Here is a 9423-nt window from a genome sequence, read left to right as displayed (position 1 = left end):
TATAGCTTCGTACGACCTACGTAGTTACCACACCCCCCCCCTCCCCCCCCCACCACACACACACACACCCGCCGCACCCCTATCGTTCTTCCTGTCGCTGCCGTGGAAGCAGAGTCCGGACATGTCGTCGGCCAAGTCCAAGTCCAAGTCCTCCAAGTCCAAGTCCAAGTCATCCAAGTCCAAGTCCAAGTCCAAGTCCAAGTCGCCCAAGTCCAAATCCAGGTCCAAGTCATCCAAGTCCAGGTCCAAGTCCAAGTCCAAGTCGCCCAAGTCCCCCAAGTCGCCCAAGTCCCCCAAGTCCTCAAAGTCCTCGCCCAAATCCCCCAAGTCCTCAAAGTCCAAGTCGCGCAAGGCCAGACGATGGAGTTCGTCCACCCCGTCTGACTCACACTCGGCCTCGTCACCCGGGGAGGACGATGCGCTCCGTGCACCACGCAAGATCCTCCGCCGCCCGCGGTCGCGGGTCGAGGAAGAGGCTTGGTATGGTGAGCAAGAGCTGGCCATGCGCGGCGTTCCGGTCCTGGTTGTGGCCCTCGCCGCCCTCGCCGCCATCATCGCCCTCGTCGCCGTCTCCACCCTCGGCTGGTTCACCGTTGAGTACGGCCGCGCCTCCATCGCAGTTGGCCTCGCCCGCCACTGCGCCAACCCTGGTGGCGCCGCCGCCGAGTCGTGCGCCGGCAACTCGGATCTTGCCGATGTGTTGAAGCAATACGTGGGGCCGTCGTCATTCCGCGCCGCGGCGGGAGGCGGCGTCGCCCTCGCCTTTGCCATCATCGCCCTCATTGCCTCGGCTGTCGCCGTCGTCTTTGGTGGCGCTCTTGCTCTCCGCTCATGGTCGCCCACCTACACCCGCAAGTGGACCGTCCGCATTGCCCTCTACGCCTCGACCGCGGGCTTCTTCCTCGCCTGGTTCCTCTACGCCGTCATTGTCTTCTCCTCGCCGGGCTACCGCAACTCGCCGCACGCTGGCTTCTCCTTCTCGTTTGTGCTCATGATTGTCGCCTGGGGCTTCTCGCTCGCTTCAATGGTGGTTGCTTCGCGGTTCTGGCTCGCCCACATGGCCGCCTGCTGCGGCTGCATCCTCATTCCGGCGGCGGCGTCGACATCCAGCGAGTCCAGCTACGACTGCGATGCCTCCACCCGCTACACCATCGATGACTACGAGTCGTAGCTACGCGTTTTTCTTCTGCGCCGCCCACTCGTCAAGCAGACCGCGGTAGAGCCCGTTCTTACGCGCCTTGAGCTCGGCCGGCGGGCCGAACTCGCCGACCGTCCCCTGATCCATGACCAGCACGTAGTCTGAGTCGTCAAGCGTGTTGAGCCGGTGAGCAATGGTAAAGACTGTACAGCCCGATACCGCAAAGTGGTCGCGCAGCATCGACTGCATCACCGCGTCCGACTCTGCATCGATCGACGCCGTCGCCTCGTCGAGCAGCAGAATGCCAACCTCGGCAATGAGCGCACGCCCGATGCAGAGCAACTGCCGCTCGCCGACCGAAAAGTTACCGCCGCCCGCCGCCACCGCCGTCTCCAGCCCGTCCGGCAGCTTGCGGACCGCCTCTGCCATCCGCGTCTGCTCCAGCACCTTCCACAGCCGCGCCTCGTCGCACACCCCGAGCGGGTCGAGATTCGCACGGATGCTGTCTTCAAACAGCACCGGAGCCTGCGGAATGAGAAACACGTTATGCCGGAGTGCCCGAAGCGAGACCTGCGCCGTGTCGAGTCCGTCGACCATGATCCGCCCACCGGCAAGTGGGATGAACCGAAGCAGCGCCTGGACTAGCGACGACTTGCCCGAGCCGGACCGCCCGACCACGCCCACCCGCGCCCCGCGTGGAATCGAGAACGACACCTTACGGAGCGCAAGCTCCAGTCCGTCGCGGTACCGCATCGAGACGTTGTCAAAAGCAATCGCCGCCGGCGCGTCAGTTGCTGGCCCGTCCGCTGCCGGCCATCCATCCGGCACCTCGACCTCGGCCGCGTCAACGTCTTCGGCGTCGACAAGGTGCACATATGTCAGGATCCGCTCAACAGACGTCATCGCCGTCTCCAGCTCGGCAGCAATCATGATAATGAGGCTGAGCTCGCCCGAGAGCGCAAGCATCGACTGGACCGCAAGGCCGGCAAACGACGGCGAGAGTAGCGGCCGGAGGACAACAACCAGCGCCACCGTTGTTGCCACGAGGCCCGCCGAAACGCCGGCCAGTCGCAGATCAAGCCATCGCGTCGCGAGCTTGTTGGTGTAGTACGCCCGATGGTGGTTGTCCACAAGCTGAGTGTTGATCGTCGAAAAGTGCTCCAGGCGCTCAAACGCATGCAGCTCGGCCGCGCCGGTGTACGACTCGGAAAAGTGCGCCAGCATCGGCGAGTTGGTAATCGACTCGATCCGCTGGAGGTCGCGCCCTGAGCTGCGGTAGAGACCAAAGACCCGTTTCATGCCCCACACGACAGGCACCATAACCACCGGCAGTGCCCCAAACGTGAGCACAGACGCCATCGCCAGGTACCCGCTGAGCCCGACCGTGAGCATGATCCCAAACCGCAGCATCATCAGCACCTTGGTATCCGCCACGCCCACGTCTTTGGAAAACCGGTTGATGACCCGCCCCACAGGCGTCGTGTCGTAGAACCGCACCGTGAGGTGCAGCACGTTGTCGACAAGCCTGGCATGAAGCGCCAGCGCTGTCGCCATCATCGCCTTGACAAACGCTGTCTCGCGGAGAATGGTGAGGACAAGCGCGCCGACCAGAATTGACACATACACCGCGACGTAGTACCCAATCCGCCGGTCCGACTCGCCACGCCGCGCCCGTGCTGTGTCTTCCTGCGTCCAGTGTGCAAGCCAGACTGAGCTGCTCATCAGCAGCGCCAGTGAGACCACAAACAGGCCGATGATGATCGCCAGATGGCCGCGCGAGATGAAGGAGAAAAACTCCTTGTACACCGCACTTGAGACCGCACCCTCGACTCGGTCCTCGTCGGTCATGAGCTTGGTTCCGGCTGCCGGACTTGGCGCCGGCCCGGCCTCGGCATCGTCGTCGAGCGAGTAGAATGCTGTCGTCGACGCCGTCGCCTTGGCCCGCATCACCTTGCCTACGCCTCCCTGCCAGCTCTCGCTCTCGGCGGTGCTTGAGATCTCGTCGGTGTACCCGCCCTCGCTCTCCGAGTAGTACTCGTAGTCCGAGTAGACGGCGGTGGTGGCCGGCGGCGGCATGTCGATGCTCGACTCGGCGCGAGCCCGCGCCTTGGCGTGGCCCACGCCTCCATCGCAGAGCGACTCACTCCACGACGAGCCCCAGTCGAGCGAGAGCATCGAGGCCGCGGCCGCGGCCGGGCTCTCGCTGCCGGCTTGCGTCGCGTGGCTCGCAATCATGTCCGCAAACGCCGGGTTCTGCGCCATCAGCTCGTCAAACGAGCCCACGGCGGCAATGGTGCCGAGCTTATCGTCGCCCATAAAGACGACCTGGTCGGCGTGGCGCAGGAGGCTTAGCTGGTGAGTGACAAGCACCCTCGTCCGCGTCCGCAGGCTGCCGACGATACAGTCGCGAAAAATGGCAACGCCGGTGTGGGCATCGACCGCAGAGAGTATGTCGTCCAAAAGGTAGACGTCAGCGTCGCGGTAGATGGCCCGGGCAAGCGCCACCCGTGCTCGCTGCCCGCCCGACAAGTTGACGCCGCGCTCGCCGATCTCGGTCAGGTCGCCAGCGGCAAGGACGTCAAGGTCCGGCCGCAACGCCGCGGCTGCGACGGCCGCATCGTACCGGACCGCGTCAAACTCGAGCCCAAACACGATGTTGTCGCGAAGAGTAGCGTTGGCGATCCACGGCTGCTGGGCCACGTACGCCAGCCGCCCGGTCACCGCCACCGACCCGGTGACAATCGAGATGTTTGCCAGCATGGCGGCGAGGAGCGACGACTTGCCACAGCCAACCGGGCCAACAACCACTGTCAAAGAGCCGTGTGGGACAGTGAGATTGATACCCGAGAGGGTGGTGGTCGGGCTCTCGCTCGCACTTGCCACGCTCTCGACATCGGCAGATACGATCTTGGCCTCGGCCGGCTCGGCGCTGGCCTTGCGCTCCTCCCAGGCAAAATCGCCGTCGACGATGCGGACAGCCGGTGCCGACGGCGGCGCGTCGCGCGACTCGTACGACGGCCTCCCTGACGGCGACGCCATGACAACCAGCTGGCGGTCAGAGGCGCGGTCGAGCGGGATCCGCTCCGGGAGGCGAAGGAAGGCGTCGATGCGGCCGACGGCGACATACATCGAGACAGCCCGAGAGGCGAGCATGGGGAACCGCACAATCGGCAGAGCAATGAGCTGGAAAATGGCGAGAGCGGCAAAAACGGTTTCGGCGGTGAGTGCGTTGCCGGCGCCGGCGTACGTCGAAAACGTGGTGAGCGCAATGATCGGAGTGAGGACAGCGATGACGACAACGAGGCCCGACTGGACCAGATAGAAACTCTGCAGCGCGTCGAGCTCGGCGGCGCGGAGCTCCTGGATTTTGCCGGTGAATGCGTCTTCCCAGGCGTGGGCCTTGATGGCGCGGATGCCCTGGATGGCGTCCTTGGTGATCTTGAGGCGGGTGTCGCCGCGGACGAGCTTGGTCAGGATGTGCTTCTTGATCGCCTTGGAGATGAAGCCCATCGTCGGGATGGCGAGGAGGATGACCGCGAGGCCGACGAGCGCTGACGGACCGAGGAGGATAAAGAGGAGAACAAGCGCAAGGATGAGCTGCAGCGGGAGGACGAGAACGTCCGTGCCGCGGATGACAAACTCAAAGATGTACGTGGCATCGACTGCAATCATGTTGACGATGGCGCCAACCGAGTGCGACTGGCGGGTGGTGTTGGAGAGCACGAGCGCCTTGTTGTAGATGAGCCCGAGGACGGCCGCATGGATGGTGACCGCGCCGTGGAGGCCAAGCCGGAAAGCGTGGTTCGACGACACTGCCATGGTGAGCGTCGAGAGGCCCATGGCGAGAGCGAGGCCAAAGCCGATCCACACCGATGGCGAGTCCTCCTTTAGGTTTTGGATGAGAAGCCAGAGAAAGAGTGGGCCGAGAAACGGCACAAAGCCGTAGACTAAGCCCAGTAGCCCCGCACGGCTCAGCGGCACCTTGGCCTCGTCCACCAGCGCCCGCAGCAGCGACTTGCGTGGCGTCGGAGCGTGCTCGAACTGGCCCGCAGGCACCTCGCCGGCCCAGCTCTCATCCAGCCGCGCCACCACACTTCCTGTCCGCATCTCTTCCCGCAGCGGCGCAAGATCCTGTGGTAGCGGAGCCAGCGCCGAACCACGTGAGCCCGTTAATCATTCGTGTGCGCCACATTGCGGAGTTAGTGAAGCGCCGATTTGGCCGCATCATCGCACGTGCTCCTCCAAAGACACGCCGCTCTTTCGCAGGGAGCCTAGCCACCTGGCACCACCACCTGCACGCATGCTCACCTCAACACTTTGCCACCTACCTCAAGCTCGAGGGCTCGCTTGGCCCCGAGGTGCAGCAGCGGATTGAAGAACCGCAGCGTGAGCGTCTGCCACCATGACGCCTGAGCTTCGGTCACCGACATGTTGCTGTCGCGGTGATACCTTGCTGTCCAGGTGCTGAGGTAAGAGAGCTAGAAAAGTCTGCCGAGTCCAGCGTTGTCTCTAGTCTTGCTCTTGGCGATGTTGATCTCCAGACCAGAGACTGTTGAAGTTGTGCTTGAGGCACACGCAGTGTCGCGAGTGAAGTGTCAGGTTGCGTATTTTTTTATCTCCACCATGTCTTGCCCACGCCCTACTCGCCGCCAACCCGTTTCGCCGCAAGCGAACGATCGGGTTCTCGATCGCGGCGGAGCGAGAGAATGTAGGTGGCGATGGGGAAAGGAAAGGAGAAGAAAGGTGGCGATGGGAGAGGAGCAGTAGAGATTGGGTGTGAGTGGAGGTGGGTTGTTGGAGGATGGGGTGGATGGGTTGAGTGGGGTGATGGGTGAGGCTGTGGAGAGTGCGAGAATGCTGTTTGATGGGCGCACAGGCCGCCAAACAGCGTAACCACACCGACACGCTCAGCAGACCACGCCATGCCCACACCCACACCCAACCCAGGACATGACACGAAGCGGGAGTGTGGCGCCTGGAGGTGCGGCTGCGGGCGGACTGGGCAAGGTTGCAGAGGGGCGGGTCCTGGCGCTGGAGAGGGCGGCCAAGGTGGTGCAGTCGCGGTACCGCGGACATGTGGTGCGGACGAGCTTGGGCGCGGTAAAGGTGCCGGGCATGGACGATGCGCCGTCGCTGGTGGAGACGGCGGGTGCGCATGGAGTGGTCAACCGTGCTGCTGGCTTGCTCGAAAGCGGGTTTGATGCTGAGGCCGCGCGCCATCGTGCAGCGCTCGACTCTGCCGCGAGAGTGGTCCAGTCGCGGTACCGCGGCCACGCGGTGCGCAAGTCGATGGGATCGGTGCGGATGCCCAACATGGACGACGCCGCCTCGCTAGTCGACTCGCGCAGTGCCGGCAAGCTTGTCTCGCGCGCACTGGCTGCCTCGGAGCAGACTAGCGCCATGCAGGTGCTCTCGGCCATCGGAACTCCGACCCGCGGCGGCGGCGACGACGACGGCGACGACGACGACGTTGCGAACGACGGGTCGCGCCAATCGTGCTGCACAGTAGTGCGGGATTCAAGGGGTACAGTGACTATGGCTTCACTTGCTCTTCGACTTCCACACGTGGATGGGGTCCCGGGCCGACGAGGCAAGCATGTCGCCGAGGGCTGGCGCGGCGGCCACATTTGCAGGCGTCTGGCCGGCGTCGTTGACCGAAGAGGCAGCGGCGCCGCGGAGGAGCATCTCGCGGGCAAGGTCCAGGTCGCCGGTACGAGCGGCGTAGAAAAGCGGTGTCTCTCCGGCAGAGTCCTTGACGTTCATCGACTTGCGGCCAGCCATGAGGTAGTCGACAAGCGGGGCGGACCAGCGGAAGTCGACACGCGGCGGCGGGTGGAGCATGATCGAGTCGTCGACGGCGGCCGGCGAGGCGTCGGTCCGGGCGCGGCGCGGCGCAAACTGCGACGGTGCTGAGCGGAGGTAGACGAAGACGTCGCGGTCGTTGTCCGACGTGTATGCGAGCGTCTGAGCGTCGGTGTGTGAATAGTCCTGCAGGTAAACGGCGGCAAGCTTGTTGGCGGCAGCGGCATGGGCCGCGGTCAGCGCGTCGGCGAGGAGGAGCGAGAGCTGTGGATCGGCATACTGCGCTGCAAACCAGAGCGGCGTCCGCTCGTCGGTGTTCATGACCGAGGGGTCGGCGCCGTGGGCGAGCAAAAACTGTGTGAGCTCGACGTTCTCGTACATGACCGCGTACATGAGCGCCGAGTTGCCGGCGGCGTTGGTGGCGTTGACGTCGACACCCACGGCGTCGACAAGGTGCTTGACCATCTCGTCTTTGGCGTCCTCGGCGGCGCGGACGAGCTTCGACTCGTAGATGTGGTTCTTGATGGCCTGCTGGGCTGACGCCGAGGCAACGTCAGCAGGGCGCTCGCCGGACGCCGTCTTGGCCCCGGACTTGGCGCCGTGGCGAAGGAGCCAGGTCACGAGCCTGGCGCGATCGTTGTACGCCGCGTGGTGAAGGACGGTCCAGCCATCGTCGTCCGCGTCGTTGATGCCAAGCCCGGCCCCGAGGAGCATCTTGACCATGTCGCGCGAGCCGTGGACAGCCGCCCAGTGGATCGGCGACATGCCACGCGCGTCGATGACGTCCACCGGCGAGCCGAGGCTGGCCAAGTGCTGGACCTTAACAAAGTTGTTGGCCCGCGCTGCATGCTGCAGCGGGCACTCGTCGTTCGGGTCGAACACGTCGAGCGCCGCCGAGTGCGCCACCAGCACGTCGGCAGCCTCCCAGTGGCCGGCAGCCGACGCGAGGAGCAGTGGCGTCACTCCGGGCTCGCCGACCCGGTTGACGTCGACAAAGCCGCGTGAGGTGAGCGCCTGCAGCGCGGGTGCATGCCCGGCCTGGGCCGCAAAGTGGAGCGGCGTCCACCCGGTTGCTGGATCCTCCTCGTCGGCCGCTTGGCCCTCGTCAAGCAGTCGGTGAATGACGTCGACCCGGCCGGCTGCCGCCGCCTGTGCCAGCGAGAGCGCCGCACCCGGCGCCGGCGCGCTCGACGCCGCCACCTGCGCCGACTCGCGTGCCGCTGACGACGACCGGTACGCCGCCGCCAGCCGTGCCTGCAGCTCGGCGCTGACTCCGGTGCGGATCGGCGCTGAGCCGCCGGGCGCACGTTCAGGCCCGCCGGGTGCGCCGTGGAGCGACGCGTGCAGCTCGCTCAGGAGCTCGGTCTCGTGCTGGGCCCGCGTCCGCGCCGCCGCCGCCCGCGCTGCGTGGTCGCGCGCCCGCTTGACGGCAACAGCCTCGTCGCCGCCAACCTGCAGCTCAGTATACGCGCTGCCGGCCATGGCGGCCCCGCTGCTGCCGCGGTGAACAAGCGACGGATACTTGAGCCCATGGCCGGCCTGGAGGAAGAGCTTGACCTCGAGCGAGCCAGCCACGTCGTACGGCGTGACGTTGTCGGGCCCAGCAGTCGCCGACGGATCAGCGCCGGCGCCGAGCAGAAACTCAACCGCCCGCAGGTCGCCGAGCGATGATGCCCAGTGCAGCGGTGTCCAGCCTTTGGCGTCGGTCACAGCGAGCGAGGCGCGAGCGCGGACCAGCTCGCGGACCATGTCGTAGTACTGGCAGCGAATAGCACGGACGAGCGGAGTCCAGCCCTTGGCATCCGAGCTATCGACCGCAGCGCCGGCGGCAAGCACAGCACGAACCGCCGGCACGTCGCCGTAGATGACGGCCAGAGCCAGGAGCGACTCGCCGTCGTCGTTTGCGGCATCGACGTCTGCGCCGGCAGCAAGTAGCTGAGCCACGGTATCAAAGTGGCCCTCTGTAGCGGCCCAGACCGCAGCACTCTCATTGTACTTGTCCAGAGCATTGACATCAGCACCCTTGCTCACCAAGTACTCCACCAGCTCGTTGTGGTGGCCCTTGGCGGCGTACATCAGTGCTGTCCACCCGGCCTTGTTGCGGGCATTGACCCCAGCTCCACGCTTGAGCCACTTGCGCACACGCGCCTTGTCCCCAGCTTTTGCTGCGCTCCACAAGTCGTCCCCCATGTCCTTCACAGTGGGTAGTCAGTCACGTGTGCTTCTCCCAAGAGTGCGAGTGTAACACGTTGGCCGGGTAGCAGTCGGTGGCCAACGGCTGCCGCCCAACCGCAACTGCCACGCCAACGACCGCTTGGAGCTACGGCGGCGGTTCATCGGTCAAGGCGGATGAGGAAGGGAGGTAGTCGAGGATCAGGAAGGCCGGATGATGACGAGAGAGGAAGGAAATAGGAAGGGGGGAGGGGAGGGAGGGGGGGGGGCGGGGGGGGTCGGGGGGGTTACCTGGTACGTGGTTACGGTTA

The 9423-nt window shown here is 65.2% G+C and overlaps 4 protein-coding genes across 4 annotated transcripts in view; 1 reads left to right on the top strand and 3 right to left on the bottom strand.

Annotated features, from left to right (window-relative positions):
• The window catches only part of AMSG_07553 (uncharacterized protein), a gene marked incomplete at both ends in the record, with an annotated part of 1637 nt that extends 1514 nt beyond the window's left edge, over nt 1-123 (bottom strand). Inside the window, one exon of the mRNA XM_013900577.1 lies at nt 78-123. Coding sequence (XP_013756031.1) covers nt 78-123 — 46 coding nt within the window. The remainder of the gene's footprint in view (nt 1-77) is intronic.
• A 908-nt stretch (nt 124-1031) lies between these two features.
• AMSG_07551 (multidrug resistance-associated protein 1) lies at nt 1032-5724 on the bottom strand. Its single transcript, XM_013900576.1, has 2 exons — nt 5467-5724; nt 1032-5269 (listed from the first exon to the last, which is right to left on the bottom strand). Exons 1-2 carry the CDS (start codon nt 5566-5568, stop codon nt 1172-1174), a joined length of 4200 nt encoding a protein of 1399 aa, XP_013756030.1. The 5' UTR covers nt 5569-5724; the 3' UTR covers nt 1032-1171.
• Nucleotides 5725-5947: 223 nt separating this feature from the next.
• Nucleotides 5948-6671, top strand: AMSG_07550 (uncharacterized protein; the record flags this gene model as incomplete). Its single annotated transcript, XM_013900575.1, has 2 exons — nt 5948-6607; nt 6648-6671. Exons 1-2 carry the CDS (start codon nt 6089-6091, stop codon nt 6669-6671), a joined length of 543 nt encoding a protein of 180 aa, XP_013756029.1. The 5' UTR covers nt 5948-6088.
• Nucleotides 6672-6679: 8 nt separating this feature from the next.
• Nucleotides 6680-9423, bottom strand: part of AMSG_07549 (ankyrin) — a gene marked incomplete at both ends in the record, with an annotated part of 3741 nt that continues 997 nt past the window's right edge. The window contains one exon of the mRNA XM_013900574.1: nt 6680-9105. Within this exon, the coding sequence (XP_013756028.1) occupies nt 6680-9105 (2426 nt within the window). The remainder of the gene's footprint in view (nt 9106-9423) is intronic.

This window comes from Thecamonas trahens (assembly GCF_000142905.1).
Source record: "Thecamonas trahens ATCC 50062 unplaced genomic scaffold supercont1.36, whole genome shotgun sequence".
Lineage (NCBI taxonomy): Eukaryota > Apusomonadida > Apusomonadidae > Thecamonas > Thecamonas trahens.
The sequence above is the reverse complement of the archived record's forward strand: the minus strand, read 5'-3'. Positions and strand labels throughout refer to the sequence as shown.